This window comes from Delphinapterus leucas, chromosome 7 (assembly GCF_059928025.1).
Source record: "Delphinapterus leucas isolate spDelLeu-1000000601 "Yukka" chromosome 7, BTC_Dleu_Yukka2, whole genome shotgun sequence".
Lineage (NCBI taxonomy): Eukaryota > Metazoa > Chordata > Mammalia > Artiodactyla > Monodontidae > Delphinapterus > Delphinapterus leucas.
In genome coordinates, this window is record NC_143135.1 from 70513556 (window position 1) to 70531456 (window position 17901).

A 17901-nucleotide genomic window follows, 5' to 3' on the forward strand; every position below is an offset into this window, starting at 1 on the left:
AAAGAAAGTTTAGTATTAGCTGTTTTTTTGTTTGTTTGTTTATACTGCAGGTTCTTATAAGTCATCAATTTTATACACATCAGTGTATACATGTCAATCCCAATCGCCCAATTCAGCACACCACCATCCCCACCCCATCGCAGTTTTCCCTACTTGGTGTCCATACACTTGTTCTCTACATCTGTGTCTGAACTTATGCCCTGCAAACCAGTTCATCTGTACCATTTTTCTAGGTTCCACATACATGCGTTAATATACGATATTTGTTTTTCTTTTTCAACTAACTTCACTCTGTATGACAGTCTCTAGATCCACCTATGTCTCAACAAATGACTCAATTTCATTCTTTTTTATGGCTGAGTAGTATTCCATTGTATATATGTACCAAAACTTCTTTATCCATTCGTCTGTCAATGGGCATTTAGGTTGCTTCCATGACCTAGTTATTGTAAATAGTGTTGCAATGAACATTGGGGTGCATGGGTCTTTTAGAACTATGGTTTTCTCTGGGTATATGCTCAGTCGTGGGATTGTTGGGTCATATAGTAATTCTATTTTTAGTTTTTTAAGGAACCTCCATAGTGTTCTCCGTAGTGGCTCTATCAACTTACATTCCCACCAACAGTACAAGAGGGTTTCCTTTTCTCCACACCCTCTCCAGGATTTGTTGTTTCTAGATTTTCTGATGATGCCCATTCTAACTGGTGTGAGGTGATACCTCATTGTAGTTTTGATTTGCATTTCTCTAATAATTGGTGATGCTGAGCAGCTTTTCATGTTGATGCATCTCTTTTTCCTAACTTTAATGAGAATGTTACTTTTGTTTCACTGTTAAGAATGATCCTTGCTATTTTTTACCTTGAAATTCTTTATCTTACAAAACAAGTTTCTCTTGATGCTTTGCAAGTAAGAATTGTAATATCATGAATGGATTTTGCATTTCATCAAATGCTTTTTTGGTACCTATAAGATGATGGTATTTTTCATTTACTTTGTTAATATTCTGATTATATCAGTAAATTTTGCAATGTTGAATCATCCTTCCTTTCTATTTGGTCATGATGTATTATTCTTTTATTATATTGCTGTATTTCGTTGGATAACATTCCATTTTATGTTTTCTTCTATGCTTATAAACAAAGATGGCCTGTAGATTTATTTTTTATTGTCCTTTTTTCGTTTTGCTATCAGAGATCAGAATAGCCTCATCTGAGTAGCTTTCCAACTTTTTCCATACTCTGAGACAATTTGCACAATAAGAGTTAACTGTTTCTTGCAACTTTTCTAGATTCACATATAAAATGATGTGTCTCCTGGACTTTCAGGGGTCATACTTTGAACCAGCTTCTTATACTGGGGTATTATTCAAGCTTTCTGGTGTTTCTTGGATCCATTTTGGATATGTTTCCTCTCCAGAAAATTATTCTTTTCTCTTATCTTTTGAAAATCTTGCTGTCAAGTTTCTCCTAAGATTCTCTTTTGAGATTTAAAAAATTCTTTTGTGCACTATTTCATTCCTAGTGGATTATTTTCCACTTCTTTCTTAGGCTCAGTTATGCCCTTGTTTTATTGCTATCATTAATTTCTTCCAAGAATAATTTTGGTCATCAGTGTTTGGTCTTCTATGTGTTCTCGTTCATTAACTTTGTCTTTATTCTTTGTTATTGTTTTACTCCTACCCCTTCTTTCTCTTCTTCCATTTTGTAACTTCTTCAATTGAATGTTTAGTTCATATATTTTCAATCACCCTTCCTTTTCCTTTTGGTATGATGAAAGATATCTGTCTCCGTTAATGCTTTACACCCTAAACTATATTTTAAAATTTAGTTAAATAATTTAAATAAATTAAAAAAAATATTTCACAGAAATTTGTAAAAATCATAATAACTTGATGATTTATGACAATAAGCCATTCTGATGGCTGTGTAACCAGCACCTGCCTTCAGGATAGAATATTCACATTATTCTAGAGACTTCCTCACACCCCCACTCACAACCTCTCTCTCTCACAAAGGTAACCACTGCTCTGACTTCTGACATAGATTACGTTGCCTCCTTTTTCTCTTTATATAAATGGAAGCAAAGAATAGGTATTCTTTTGGGTCTGGATAATTTTGCTCAGTATTCTGTTTATAGAATTATTCTTATATTTTCATGTACTTCTTCTTTATCTTCATTGCTGTATTGTATTCCGTTGTATGAATATACTACAGTGTACTTAACCATTCTAATGTTGACTGGCATTTGAGTTGTTTCCAGTGTTTGGCTACTGAAATAATGTTGTTCTGAACATTCTTGGACCTGACTTTCATTGCACAGACACACACATATCCTAGGCATGAATCATAGCACATGGGTAAGTTCAGTTTTAGTGGACACTGTCCAAATAGTTTTTCAAAGTGAATGTAATGATTTCCGTTCTCCTTACCAGAGTACAGGAATTTCCAGTGTTCACAACAGCACCATTTCTTGTACTGTCAACCTTATGACATTTTAGCCTTTCTTTGAATATGCAGTTATATTCCATGGTGGTGTGTTACTTGTAGTTCCCTAGTAACTATTACCAAACATTAGTTTGCAACCTGTCTGTATTGTATTTTTTCTTAGGTTTTGTTTCCAATACTGCCCTGAAGACACGACATTTGGGATACCCACCCAGGGCTGGGTGATTCACTAGACCTCAAGAGGCCAGAGCCAAGTGTCGACCAAGGACATCACAGACTTGCAGGCTCAGCCAGCATCAGTCCTGAGCAAGGCTTCTGCCCAGCGTGGAGTCCCCTGCAGAATCAGCAAGCCTAAGAAATATTATCAACTCATTGCATTAAAGTCTACTGGGGATTCCTGCTGATATACTCCAACCCATTTTTGAAAAAGTAGTGTTTTCCATCATCCTCACCTATCCAGAACATAAGTAAAAACTTGGGAGTTTCTTGCTTATTAATGAAAGCTATGAAGTCTAAGTCCAACTGGGCCCAGAACCCAAGTTGTAGCATAATGGTATTTCATCCAACCAAAGAAGAGTTTAATGATTTCAATACATACATTGCTTATATGGAATCCCAAGGTGCACACCGAGCAGGCCTGGCCAAGGTAATTCCACCCAAGGACTGGAAACCCAGAGAGACCTATGATGATATCGATGACATCTTAATAGCTGCTCCCCTCCAGCAGGTGATTTCTGGGAGGGCAGGTGTGTTTACTCAGCACCACAAAAAGACGAAAGGCATGACCGTGCGTGAGTATCGCCGCTTAACAAACAGTGAAAAACACCAGACTCCATTCTACTCTGATTTTGAGGATCTGGAGCGAAAATATTGGAAAACACGCCCCTATGATTCACCGGTTTATGGTGCGGACGTCAGTGGCTCCTTATTCGATGAAAACACGAAGCAGTGGAACCTTGGACACCTGGGAACCATTCAGGACCTGCTGGAACAGGAGTGCGGAGTGGTCATCGAAGGCGTCAACACCCCCTATCTTTACTTCGGCATGTGGAAGACCGCATTCGCCTGGCACACGGAGGACATGGACCTTTACAGCATCAACTACCTGCACTTCGGGGAGCCCAAGACTTGGTACGCGGTGCCCCCGGAGCACGGCCGGCGCCTGGAACGCCTGGCCAGGGAGCTCTTCCCGGGCAGCTCGCGGGGCTGTGAGGCCTTCCTGCGGCACAAGGTGGCTCTCATCTCGCCCACGGTCCTCAAGGACAACGGCATCCCCTTCGGTCGGGTCACTCAGGAGGCTGGAGAGTTCATAGTGACGTTTCCCTATGGCTACCACTCTGGCTTCAACCACGGCTTTAACTGCGCGGAAGCCATCAATTTCGCCTCCCCGCGCTGGATCGATTACGGCAAAGTGGCGTCGCAGTGCAGCTGCGGGGAGGCCCGGGTCACCTTCTCTATGGACGCCTTTGTGCGTGTCCTCCAACCGGAGCGCTACGAGCTGTGGAAACGCGGGCAGGACCGGACCGTGGTGGACCACAGGCGGCCCACGGAGCCCAGCAGCCAGGGCCTGAACGCCTGGAGGGAGGTCCGCGCGGCCTGCGGAGCTGCTCTGGGCCCGAGGCACCACCAGCCACGCCGCGCTCGGCGCCCGCGTGTGCCTGTAGCCCTGGACGGTGGGACCCGCCACCGAGTCCCTTTGCCTGCTGTGTCCCGGCGCCCCTCGCCGGCCCGGGGTTCTTGCTCGGCCGCCCAGTTCGAGGCTGCGGCCACCTGCACCTCCGGGGAGCCCGGCCCGACCCAGCCGCCGACCCCAGGTCCATCCGCCCCGGATGGCCACCCAGCTGGAAGGTGTGGCCCTCGTCGTCGTCCTTGGGAACAGGGGACTCAGGATCCAACTGCTCCCCCCAGGGCTAAGAGGAGGCTTTCCTTAGTCATTGCTCAGGACCCAGAGGCTCAGCCCCTGCCTGTGGATGCACCCTCGCTGGACAACGCTGACCCGCTCAGCCCTGGGCTCCAGCATCCCGACAAGGCTTCTGGGTGTGGTTGTGGCCCTGTCGCCTAAGCCCAGGGGATGCCTTTCTACCCTACTGCTCTTGCGTGGGGATCCTTTGAGACTGGTCGCATTGACATTTCAGAGCTTTGGCTATTTGCAGGTCACTAGTCTTGCATGAGAGTCTCTCCTGTGCTTCTGCTGGACCTGCTGGGTCCGTGGTGTTTACCAAATTGTCCAAAGTTTTTTCTTCCTTCCAGACCCTGGAATCTTTGGACACTGCTAACTCCTGTGTCACAAACTGAGGATTCATGCACTGGACACTCTAGTGTCTCTGGAAACTAGGTCCTGCTGAGGTCGCCAGAGCCCAATCTACCTCAGACTCCCATCCTGTGGGCCAGCTCTGGATGCTGCTCAACTTCTAAAGAATCCTGGGCTTTGATTAGCCTCCAGTCTCCCTCCTTTTCCTCTTCCCCCTTCCCTTCCCGCTTTTCTTGCCAAACTAGGCCCTTAAAATCTGACTTTATTAAATATATTAAAGGTAACCAGAATGTTAAAATGTGACTTTATTTTTTGTGTTGTTCATTCAGTCAACTGAGAGTTGGTCGTTTTTCTTGCACTTTTCTTAATAATTATATCAACACATTTCAAGCAAAACTTATTTTTCTGAGCTTGTTGCCTTGTGTGATGTTGGTGAGTTTGGGGTTGATTGTTGGGTTCCAGCTGGCTGGCTGGGTTGGGGGATTTGGTTTGTAGCCCTGTCTGAAGGGAGACTTGGTGGAAATCACGTGGCACTTGGCTGATCCAGGTTGCTAGGAGAGATGAGCAAACACAGGGCAAAAAGTGCCAGCATGTGAAAATCTTCTCTCCAAGTCTCCACTGCCTTCTCAATGCTCTATGTACATTTCACATGGTTAAGTCATTGATACATCCCAATAAACAAATCCACAAATAAATGAACAAGACAATATCAAGTGGGCATATGTTCTGTGAAAAGATTAAAGAGGATGGGGTGATAGTGCAGAATGGGCAGTGTGGTTCCGGTGGTCAGGGAATACTTCATAAAGCAGGAGACATGTCTGAGTCCCAAATGACAAGAAGGAAAGTGCAGAGTTGATGTCCACTTGGATGAAACAACAAGTGTAACAGCCCTAACATAGAGCTTGGTGCTTTTGAGTGGATAGAGAGGAAGCTCATTTGTATCTGGGGCTAGAGAAGGGAGAGGCAGGATCTTGTAGCTCATGTTAAATATTTGAGTTTTTTCAACATGAAATGAGAAGGCATTGGAAGTTTAAAACAGCACTTGACATGATATAATTTGCATATTTAACTAATCACCTTAATTGTTCTGTGGACCCCTTGGGGGCAGGAGAAGTAGGTAGAACATCTAAGTAATACAGGTGAGAATCGATGGTTACTGACTTAGGCCATAGTGTTGAGAATGCACAGAAGTGGCCAAACTCAGAATAAATTTTAGAAATTGAAAATGATAGTTTGGATGCAGAAGGAACATGTGACTCCAAGTCTAGTTGTTACTGTGACATCACATTGTATGTGTCTTTTTTTTTTTAAGAAATAAATTTAGGTTTCATTTCAGGGGCCAAACATAGGCAAACTTTTCAAGTATTGAAGCCTCCAAGGAATTGGTTCTTAAGCTCCAAAATGTGCTCTTCTGACAATTTCTCTCCTATTTTATAGGCTCACCTCATGGATTCGCTGTGACTTAGAGGAAAGGTCAGGCTTAGGAAGCAGACGGGCCTGGCTCAAATCTGGCTCAGGACTCACTGATTATGCCATCTTGGACAAGCATCTGAACGCTCTGGTCCAGTTCCCCACGTGGCACACTGAGGAAATAAGATTAAATAATAAGATGTGAGTGAAGTCACCCTAGTACGCACTCTGCTTCTGTCTCTACCACCACCGCAGTAAAGGTACCATCTCTCATCTGGATCTTTATAAATGTTTTGCTTTATTCATTCTGGGCCACTCCAGTCTGCCCATTTCTGCCCAGAAAGCAAATGTGATTGTGTCTACGCCATTGAAAGATTAAAATCCTCAACATGATTTAGATAATATTTCTTTCCAAACTGCAGGACATGAGCCATTAGTGGGTCATAGAAACAACTTTGTGGGTTACCAGCAGCATGTTTTTTAAAGGGGAAAAAAATAGAATACAACAGAAATACTAGATTGCAATGTCAGTTTTAAGCATAAGGATTATTTCATGAAGTTTGTTTTCTCAATATGGGTCCGTGTCCTGCTGAAAAATGTTTGATGGCCTCTAGCCTATGATCCCCTGAATGCTGTGTCTCCTGCCTCCTTTAGCCCTATTTCTCATAACCTTCTCCCAGGTCTCTGTTCTCTACCCACACCCACCTTCCTTAAATTCCTCCAACATATCATGTTCCCTTCTGCTGGGAGACCCCTTAGCACATGCTGCTTTCCTCTTTGCCTAGTTCATGTCAACATCTTGGTCTCAGACCAGACAACACTCTTCAGGCAAACACGCCCTGAATCCCCGGAGGGGCAGGTTCTCAGAGCTCCACGTTCAGTGTGTGTCATTATTCCTTTAATAGCTTGTTTCTTTGATTAACGACAAGCTTCCCCACTAGTTTTCGTCTGCAGGACCGCAGGGACCCTACTCTTGTTTACCACTGTACCCAGTCGCTGAACCCAGGTTGGCACATAGGCACTCAAGAAAGAAATATGAATCAACCAACCTACCAACCAGTGATGTTGGCCGGTCTCGTTTCTTTCTTGGTTTTGGTTTTGATTCTAAGCCTCGCAGCACCAAGTAAACCACAAGAGCTGTCCTATTTCCCTAGGTTAGGAATTTCCTAGAAGAGGATTTTTAACTTGGGTCTCCTGGCTTCTGATCTGCTGAAACTTCATCAAAGTTGTGTCCGTGTGTTGGCGGATGAGCATTTCGTTGGGAAGGGGGAGACTGATTTCCGTCGGATGTCACTGGGGGTCTCTGCCCATCAGAGCCAAAGAGCCACAGCTCTGTGGGCATCTCCTGCCGCCTCTTTGCATCCTTGAGGATCCCTGAGGCGCGCTGGCTCAGGAGGCTTCTAGGCTCCCAGCCCCAGGGAAGGTTCCTTCCCGTTTCCTCCGATTAAGCCGACCCGGTTCATACCTTTCAGTCTTGGGAGCGCGCGTCCCCGAGCCTGCGAGCGCAGACTGCAGAAACCAGGCGGTGCAAGTCCGGGTGCATCCCCGCGCCCGGCGCCGGGCCTGCGCAGCCATCTTCAGGGAGGAGGGTGAGAGGGAGGCGCGGCCTCGGGACGCGGACCCGCCCCTGCCGCCGGGGACGCCCAGCTCGGCCAGCAGAGCGCTAGCTCAGCCGCGCCGCCCCCGGCTTCCGACTTCCCCGCGGACCCGCTCGGCGGCCTCGCGCTCTCCCCGCCCGGCCCGCAGACGCACCATGGGCCCCACGCGCTGTTTGGCGCTGGGCGGCCTCCTCGCTTTGGCGGGGTTGTTGGAGGGCCGGCTCGTAAGCGAGCAGGAAGCCGGCTTCGGCGAATGCGACCGATTCTTCTACGCCGGGACCCCGCCCGCGGGGCTGGCGGCCGCTGCCCACGTGAAGATCTGTCAGCGCTCCGAGGGCGCCGAGCGCTTCGCCACCCTGTACAGCACCTGGGACCGTATCCCCGTGTACTCGGCGTTCCGCGCCGCGCGCCCCGCGCCCCTGGGAGCCGAGCAGCGCTGGCTAGTGGAGCCGCAGGTAAGCGAGGCGCTTCCCAAGCCCGGCCGTTGGGCTGGCCTCCCAGGGCACTTTGCAGCCACCGTGAGCGGTAGGGCGGGGAAGGGCAGCCCCAGACTTCGGTGCCAGCGTCGGGAAACCCGGGTTTCCACCCGCCCCACCGCGCCCCCGGAGTTACAGACTGCCTCGTCCCCTGTCAAAGCCACGGCCAGAGCTGGGCGATCTGCGAGCTTTCGCTTAAGCCTCAGGGGTCCGAGGCCCCCAGTGGGAGGTGGTTCTCTCTGCACTTCAGAGGAGACATCTGCAGTGTCTCATTCACTTCCTGAATAATGAGGACAGTGAGACGGAGACCCAAGAGACCACCCAAATCTTCGGGATGCCTAGGCTGGGAGCGCACAGGTCGTTGCCACAATTCTGTGGGATGGGTGGGTGAGTGGGCATTTTCATGCCCATTTTACAGAAGAGGAGATCAAGGCTCAGCGGGGCGATGAGACTTGCATAAAGATGGGGCAGGTCTTTTGGCTAGAAGTTCACTGCCCTTCCTACTAGGAAAAAGCTTTTCTTCTGCAGAGGCCACCTGAGCCTGAAAAGCCTTCCCTTCTGCACAGGACATTGAGTAAATTCGATCTGAAGTTAATGTTGGGTTAGGACAATGAAATAAAGGTATGGATTTTTAGAAATGCGATGGGATAGTTACAAATAGTAGGGACATTGACTACCTCCTACTAATGGGAAGAACAAACCTGTTTCTCCTGGCTCTTCATATCTATATTATCAGACCACTTGGAAAGTGTGTCATCTCTCAGGGTTTTCTGTTCTGTCTGGTGAGAGTGACCAAACACTCCAAGAGGCTCCCAGAGGTCCTGCTGAAGCTGCCTTCACACACCCTGCCCTAGGTCTGCGCAGCCAGCCTCCTGTGGAGAACACCCTGCCAGGCTCCCCTGTCCCAGCAACCAAGGACACCCGATCTGGGGGAGGAGCTGAACACTCAGCCCACCCATTCTTTTTTTTTTTTTTTAGAACTGGTTGACCTTGATCTTTTCTTGTTTTACTTTTTTTAGTTGAAATATAGTTGACTTACATCAGCCTGCCCATTCTTGATGGCCACAGCTGCCTAGGCATTGTGAGCAGGGGACTGGCGTTCAGCTGTTTTATTCAGAGCCCTGGGTTGTAATTTCTTTAATATCATTCAGTTATTTCTGGCTCTAAGACCTTGACCAGCTCTCAGGCCATCTGCACCTCCGTCTCTTTACCTTCTCCACAGCCTGTTGATGTCAGAACCTTTGAGATCAGGCATGTGAAAAAGCCTTTGTAAAGTATACACACTTAAGGCATATAGTAACCTAAAGTTAGTTTGCCCCCATCTGCACCCCTAGAGCTCTCTGCGTTTCCCCCAGTTCCCCAGTATGCATGTGATTGCAGACCTGTGAGGAAAATAGATGACCTGGTCCTTTCTCACCGAGGATCTCATGGATGGCTTGGGGAGACAGAACATACATGTGAGGAAGACGTGGGATGCATGCTGAACAAGTTTCAGTTAAATCCAGAACCACCACATTTAGTAGTCACCCACTGTGTGCCAGGCACTTGGGGTGCCAGGGGAACAGAGCGTAGCTCTGGGACTCAAAGGCTTCCTGGTCTGCTGGGTGACGAGGTGGCGACACCTCTGATTAGAGCCACGCTGCCTGGGTTTAAGCCTGTTCTTCCACTGACTTGCTGTAAACTTGGGCTGGTTGACTTAGAGGTAATAACAGGGTGATTTTGAGGATTGCATGAATTACTCCATATAAGGTTCTCGTGCCTGGTATATCAGTCCTAGCTGTTATTATGACATAAGCAAAACATCCTCAGTTTAAAAGGGTAGAAGAAGTCTTATTAGATTTAATCCGTCTTGGAGGTGACGGGGTAAGCCTTTGGGTCAGGGTGACGTTTGTACTTTACCTGGGAGGATGAGGCAGAGTTCAGAAGGGAGACAAGGACAAAGACATTCCCAGCAGAGGGGACATGCTGTGTGAGAAACGCGTGGCTGAGTCAGGGATTAGTGTGTGGGGAGTGGTTGGGGCAGCTAACCCAGTACAAGTGAGTAGATGACTCAGTGAGTAGATGACTCAAGTGCTCAGAATAAAGAGGAGTGATGGAAGGGAGGGGTCGGGTATGAAGGAGTGATCAAGGAAGGTTTGGGGCCGGGGTGTGGAGCAGAGCCATTTATGCAGTTATTGAAGGAGCCCAAAGGAGCATGACTCATTCAGCAGGGAGGAAATGGACAGAACCTTCACATAGGCAGTGGAGACCGTGGACCCTGGTAATGAGGGATAGGACTGGAGAGGTAAAATAGGATGGGGAAAGAGGAAGGAGCTGGTGGGGTGGGAGGGAATAACTCCAAATGGCAGCTCCAGAGGTGAGAGGTACAGTGGTTCAGAAAAGCACAGGAGACCAGAGTTCCCGACTGGGGAGGTGGGAAGGGCCCAGTGGCTGAGCACAACTGGAAGGATGCTTTTCTCTGCAAGACAACTTTGTGCTGCCCGTCCCTTCCCACCGCAGTGTCCAGTCAAGTCAGCCAGGAGCCAGGGGCTATTAGGAAGGAGGCAAGGAAGGAGAGAGGGGGAGAAGCCGCCAGATTGCCATGCTGGCAGGCTCTGGAGCACACTGCAGCAAACCTGCCCCCCCAAGACCTGCCTCCCAGCCAGTGTGCCCACTGCAGAAAGATGCTCAGGGCTCAACGTGGACTTCTGGCTGCTTCCAAGCACTCTGTAATGCTGAGTCACCTTGTGCCCACATCACCTCTTTAGAAAGTTAGTGTTACCAAGAGGCCCAGCAGATAGAGGAAGAGGCAGGGGACCAAAGGAGCTGGGTGCTTGCCTTCCGTAGTTAGTCAGGTAGGGCTGTTCTGACCCTGAGGCTCCTGAAGCTCAATTAGGGCAGCTCGCAAGGCTGTCCTGCAGTTTCCCTTTGGGGGAAAAATAAAAGACAACAACCGAAAACCTCCTGAATCGAAGATGATAGAAACTTAAGTCACTCGTGCGTAAAACCTTTAGGGTGTTGTAAGCACTCTTGTGCTTAAAAACACAGGGACCCAGAATTCCACCCTGCAGAATGCAGTTTACAGGGGCCCCGTGCCCTGGCTCCTGTCTGTAGCTCCAGCCTGTGTCCTACCCCTCCCCACCCTCATGTGCTCTTCTAGCATTATCTAGCTGCCTGGAGTGCCTCTCATAAACCATTCTGTTGGTCACATTTGTTCCTTTGCTCATGCTGATTCCTTTTGCCCCAAATGCCCTTTCTACACTGCCCCCGTCTTGCCCCTCACTGCCTCCCTACTCCATCCTTTAAGACTGCCGAGGTGTCACCTCCTCCAGAAGGAAGAGCCCACCTGAGTGAGGTCCACTTCCTGAGTTAGGTCCACCCCACAGTGCTCCCTGTAATTTCTCTATATTTTTACTTACCACACTGTTTTATACCTACCTGCTTGCGGGTCCGTATCTCCAGCGGAGAGACTGAGGGCTTGCATTTCTAGTGCCTAGGACACAGAAAGCACTCAGTAAGTGTTGAATAAAATCATTTGATGTTCGGAGGTTCAGTCAGGCAACAGTGGGTGAGATATTCTGCTTGGGCTTCCTTGGTGGAGAGCTGCCTGCTTTAGAAGCTTGCCTCCCAGCTAACCAGCAGCCACTGTTCCAAACATATTCCATATGCAGTGCTGGAACCTTCCTCTAAATCCACCCCACCTGTTCTAGCTCCGGCCTTTGGAACTACCCCAGATGATTTCGATCTCTTTAGCATCAGATGACAGGATCCCGCATCTGAGGGGCCTTCTGAAGGACATAATGAGAACTTTAAAAGGAAGCGGAGGGACTTCCCTGGTGGTCCAGTGGTTAAGACTTTGCCTTCCGGTGCAGGTTCAATCCCTGGTCGGGGAGCCGAGATCCCACATGCCTCCTGACCAAAAAACCAAAACATAAAACAGAAGCACTGTTGTAACACATTCAATAAAGACTTTAAAAATGGTCCACATCAAAAAAAATTATTTTAAAAGGAAACAGAGAAGACAGAGGGCTGTTGTGGGTTTTATGTGGAATGTGGTCACCTTTAAATTGAGAATGGGGAGAAGGCGAGAAAGAGATGAGACAGTGTGTCCCTATTAGCAGGACAGAGATGGTCCTTAGCAGGACAGAGATGGTCCGGAGGGTTTGCAGTCAAAATTGAGAACTGGGCTCTGGTTTAGTACAGGGAGCCTCAAACCTTTTAGTTGCTTAGCTCATTTCTGTTTAATGGAAGAATTTTTGGATAAGGTACTAGTGATGCCTTTGCAAAGGATGTTGTCTATTCACGCTAGAAGCCAACGTATAAGACCCTGTCATTTTTTAAAAACAATTTTTTTTTTTTTTTTTGGCCATGCCACGCGGCATGTGGGATCTTAGTATCCCGACCAGGGATCAAACCCGTGCCCCCTGCAGGGGGAGTGCAGAGTCTTAACCACTGGACCGCCAGGGAAGTCCTCAAGACCCTGTCATTTTGTAAATGTGAATATTGGAAGGAACTGGTTTTATATTCTGCTTATACTTCTTTAATCTTACAAAAATACTGTGAGGTAGATCTTATTCTCTTCATTGTAGAAATGAGGAAACTGGCTCAGAGAGGTTAATTGTTGTGCCCAAGGCCACACAGCTTGGATTTGAACTCATGACTAGTTGCTCCTAGTCCGGAGCTCTTTTGATGAACCATGGAGATCTTTGACTTCCCATGGATCCACTGCATTAATGGTCATAGGACTTCAATTCTCATCTTTTATATGGAAATCTTCATTTCTACTCCATTTCTCTTTCCCAACAGTCGTAGGACAAGTCAGAGCACATGTTTGGCCACGTGAATGTTGCTCAGGTGTCAGTGGCTCCGGAGAGAAGCGGATAGTCCTGCTAACGGCAAAAGTATTTTCCGAAAGGGCCCAATGAAGTCATATTTCAAATCTTAGTAAATGTATGTGAACAGTTGTCACATCTAGAACCTCGATTAAGTCCTTAATTTTTAATTTCCATCAGTGGCTTCTTGCTTGCACTTCCTGAAACTGTTTGACACACTGTTTCATTTGTTCTAACATCAGCCCTCTTTTAATTGTGTCAGAGAACAGATATAAAGAAGATATCATACACATCTCTGGGTAAGGGACACAGCAAACAGGACAATTCTGATTCTTCCTTCCTCGTTAAGAAACGTGACTTTAGGGGCTTCCCCGGTGGCGCAGTGGTTGAGAGTCCACCTGCCGATGCAGGGAACACGGGTTCGTGCCCCAGTCCGGGAAGATCCCACATGCCGCGGAGCGGCTGGGCCCGTGAGCCATGGCCGCTGAGCCTGCGCGTCCGGAGCCTGTGCTCCGCAACGGGAGAGGCCACAACAGTGAGAGGCCCGCGTACCGCAAAAAAAAAAACAAAAAAAAAAACAAAAAAAAAAAAAGAAAAGAAACATGACTTCAGATCCCTGCTCTGCCACTTACAATCTGTGTGATCAAATTCTTCCAGTCCTATTTTTCTGATCTGTTCATTAAGATAATAACAGTGTTGACTTCACAGAGTGGTCGTGACACATAAACGAGATAACACATATAAGCACGCAGCATAGAACCTGTAATATGGTGAGGTCTTAATAAATAGTAATGTGTACACTACTAAGGTCTTACTCTAATAGATGTTAAACACGCACACACACGAATGGAATGTTGGATTAGATAGGCAACTCCTGCAATTCCACAAATCTCGCCAACAACCTAAAACATCCATCTGTGTATCTTCTCAAATGCTCGGTGTATGTCCCACATTCACATAATAGGTGCTCAGAAGGTACATGGTGAGAGATTGAATGAATGGACGATGGAATGGACAGGTGGATGGGTAGATGGATTTAGGTGATTGGAAAAACAAAAACAAAACAGGTGCCAGAGCACCTCCACCCTCCTAGACCTGAGCAACCAAGAGGTGTGTTGTCATAAAACGAACAGTGAGCAATTGCGTTCCAGCCTACTCTGCTAAGCCCGAGGAGGGCCAGGAAGCGCCGGGCTCACAGGGATGGTTCCAAAATCAATTGCTCACAATTTCTTCCTTACTGGAGTGCAGATAGTAAAAACAGTCATACATGCTACCCTTCACTCCATTTTTCTCCTTTTCTGGCTTTTTCTTCATCTTTGAATTTAGTGTTTCCATCTGATTCGTGGTCATTCTCAGAAGCGAGTTAGGGTACTTGCCCTGTATCGGCAGAACATTTTAGTGATGTTTTGTCCTGGAACAGTCTAGTGGTGATGGAGCTGTGCACCATTCTTTCAGCCCAGACTTAAATTTGGACAGTCCAGGAAAGGAACTATCATTTACTGATCCCTTACTGTGTGCAAGGATCTTCACAAATTAACTCATTCACAGAACAACTCTAGGTCCTATGACCCATGGTTTATAGTTTAGGAAACTGAGGTTCAGCATCGTTAAATAACTTATCCAAGGTCACAAAGCTGCTAGATGGCCGAGTCTGGATTGGAGCTTATGGCTGTCCCACTCCAGAGCTCTTAGCTCTCTTTCTGCTCTACCATGCTGCTTTCCACTGACAATGTCAGTATTTTCTCTCCGGATTCCAAATTGACTGATTTGTTATTTTATTTTATTTTATTATTATTATTTTTTTTATTGCGGTACACGGGCCTCTCACTGTTGTGGCCTCTCCCGTTGCGGAGCACAGGCTCCGGACACGCAGGCTCAGCGGCCATGGCTCACGGGCCCAGCCGCTCCGCGGCATGTGGGATCCTCCCGGACCAGGGCACGAACCCGTGTCCCCTGCGTCGGCAGGCGGACTCTCAACCACTGTGCCACCAGGGAAGCCCTGTTATTTTATTTTTATTTTACTGAACTAATCCAGTTCTTTGGATGATGTCTGGCTTGGCTTCTAACACACCATCCTGGAAATTTCAGTTATAGCTCATGGTGATTGAATGGAGCATTCCTTGAGGAATAAAGATTTTATTTGTTGGGCTTTAATTCCTCTTCCTTTTAAACTGTCAGCTGTACAAGCGGAAATATGAGAAAATAAGTCCTCCCGTTTGCCAGTAGCTTTCACTGCCAGTGATCTGATCTCGCTCCTAGAATTCCTGTTAGTTCAAAAATGTTTTTCCTTCATGTTGTGTATCATGTCTCCTGAGTGGTCACGTACCCTTTTGGTTAGTAGAACTTGACATCTATGGCAGCAATAATTCCTTGCCTGCTGACATATCTATTTGGCCACTGAAAGGAAGGAGAAATAAAAAAGAAACCAAATCATAGGGTGAACCCAAAATAGAAGCACCATTTAGTATTCCAGTCATGCTTTTATTTACCCAGTGCCTGACAGACGTGTGGCTCATTCAAAGGAGGTCAAATGAGGGCATTTAATATTTTTAATCAAAACTGAAAATATGAGTACTTCACCTTTTGCAGAGTAAATAGTTGGATGAAATAGGATTTGAAAACATAAATTAGATTACATGTTCCAGTTGACTTGCACCTTCATTTCAGGGGTGGTTGAATTGCCCAGGATGCATGATTGAACAGGGACCATGTAAGGAAATGGCCACTGTTTACGTATCTGAAAGACTGGGCATCCATCATAGTCTCAGGACACACGGAAACACAGGGAAAGGAAAGCTGGGTTTATGAACCATAAACAGGTCTTTTGTCATTCTTGGATATTTGTGTTGTATCTGGAACCATGGAACCCATGATAACATTGGACACCTCCTTCACAGCCAAGTGGACCGTTTGGGATGGTTGATGGTCTTGCTTCTGCACCTCAGTTGACAGACTTCACCCCTCTAATCCCTACCATCTGCATCCAGGCCTCTGCAAAACAGCTTCCTGACTGGCTAACCCATCCCACCTGGGTCTCCACCTGGAAGCCAGAGAAATTCAAAACATTCATCTCATTGTATCTCCAGTGGCCTCACTGGAAACCCTTCAGGGCTCCCCATTTCTCTTCAGATAAAGACAAGTCCTTATCAGGGTCTCCAGAGTCCTGCTTGGTTGGTCTCTCATTCCCCTTCTGGCCTTATCTGGCGTCACACGTTGCCAGGCCTTAACCTCCTGCCACTTTGGCTTCTTTCTATTTTGTTTTTGTTTTTGTTGTTTTTTATTTCTATGTTCTCTCCCATCATAGGACCCTTGTACCCGCTGGGCTTTTTTGTCTTCCGTGATATTCCCACCTAGGTCAACTGCCCATAATACTCTCTAGTGGCACCAAACACACCTTTCTTTGCTAGTGTGGTACAATAATACATTTGTTGTGTGACTGATTGAGTGCCCCCGTTCCATGAGTGCAGGGCTCAGGCCTGTCATACTCACCATCGAATCCTCATTGCTTAACGCACTGGCCAGCAACCTTTTCTGTAAAGGGCCAAATAGTAAATAGTTTAGACTTTTGGGCCGTATGGTCTCTTCTGCAACTATTCAACCCAGCTGTTCCAGCGCAAAAGCAGCTGCAGACAATGCATAAATGAGTAGGTGTGGCTATGCTCCAAGAAAACTTTATTTATGAAACAGGTGGTGGGTCGGATTTGGTGCACAGGCTGTAGTTTGCCAACTCCTGGTCTAGCATGATGCCAGCACTGAGTAAGTGCTTAATAAATGTTGAGTTGTGAGCATCCAGCAGATATGGGTTGAACACCAGCAGTGAAATTTGAAAGCTTTGCAGTCTTATTCCTATCATGGCATGGCAGCCTTAGATCTAGACCTACAGACAGTTTCCTTGAACCTCTTTAATGGGGTGCTGGTGGTGGTTCTTTATCATATTTAGGGTTTTTTTTTAGGATTATAAAAGTAATATGTGCTTATGGTAAAAAGATTCTTCTGAGCATTTTGGAAGTATATAAAGAAAAAGATCCGCTTTTCACAGATAGCCAGTCTTCACAGTTTGTGTGTATGGGTGTATGTGTGTGTGTAACATTCCAGAAATTTCCATTACATATAGAGAGACGTGCACTCTCACATCCTTTATTCTAGTCAAGGCTTAGCACCCTTTTGGACTCTGTGAAGCCACATCTAACGAGCCTCTCAAACGGCACACTTTTTGATGAGCAAGTCTGCACAGAAACATAAACAATTTGTCTCATTAAGCATTTTCGCTAGAAATAGAAGGCCTGGGGACTTGAAATGCAAAGTCTATTTCATCACCTTTTTCTCTCAAGTCTGTATCATGTATAACTGACTGATGGCCTGAAATAATCCTGCTTTCTTCCCCCTCTCCTCATTCCTGAGCACAGGAGGTTATCCTTCTCCTCTTATAGAAGAGACAGGGGCCCGGGGAGTCACTGGTCTGCCCGAGGTCACAAGGCCAGTAAGTGACAGAGCTGACAGATCTCCTCATTTCTAATCTGGTATTCTGTTCGGTCACTAAACCCTGCTGCCAAGTAGTCTCACCTTTAGAGGAACTTGAAAAGCTCACAAAACCCAAGAGAAGAGGTCAAAGAAATGGAAATGATTTTGCCTGGGGGCAGATTTACTAGCCTCAGAGGATATATGTGACACAACATTGAGAAGCAGATTCTGTCTCTTTTGTGCTAAAGACAAGAGGTCTTAAGCTTCAACAGCTTGAGGAGGGTTGAGGTTGGATGCAAATAAATCATTCCTGACGTGAGAGCTATGATGCTGTGGAAAAGGGTCCAAGGGCTATCAAGTCCCCTTCTCTAATGATCTTTAAGATGAAGGGTACGTTTTGCCTGTTGGCTTTGGAGAAGGGCCATGTCTTATAGTTAGTTACAATCTTGT

General features: G+C 46.7%; 2 protein-coding genes across 3 annotated transcripts in view; both read left to right on the forward strand.

Moving 5' to 3' along the window:
* The first annotated feature begins 2488 nt into the window (after window positions 1-2488).
* LOC149748766 (lysine-specific demethylase 4D-like) lies at window positions 2489-5015 on the forward strand. Its single transcript, XM_089915415.1, has one exon. The coding sequence runs from the start codon at window positions 2941-2943 to the stop codon at window positions 4504-4506; it is 1566 nt and encodes a 521-aa protein (XP_089771541.1). The 5' UTR covers window positions 2489-2940; the 3' UTR covers window positions 4507-5015.
* Window positions 5016-7740: 2725 nt separating this feature from the next.
* Window positions 7741-17901, forward strand: part of ENDOD1 (endonuclease domain containing 1) — a 35487-nt gene continuing 25326 nt past the window's right edge. For both annotated transcript variants that reach the window (XM_089915416.1, XM_089915417.1), the window contains exon 1: window positions 7741-8158. In XM_089915416.1, the coding sequence (XP_089771542.1) occupies window positions 7859-8158 (300 nt within the window). In that variant the 5' untranslated portion in view covers window positions 7741-7858. The remainder of the gene's footprint in view (window positions 8159-17901) is intronic.

Bases quoted from the DNA above. Each gene is read 5' to 3' on its own strand.
- LOC149748766 (XM_089915415.1), top strand. From the start codon at position 2,941: ATGAAAGCTATGAAGTCTAAGTCCAACTGGGCCCAGAACCCAAGTTGT.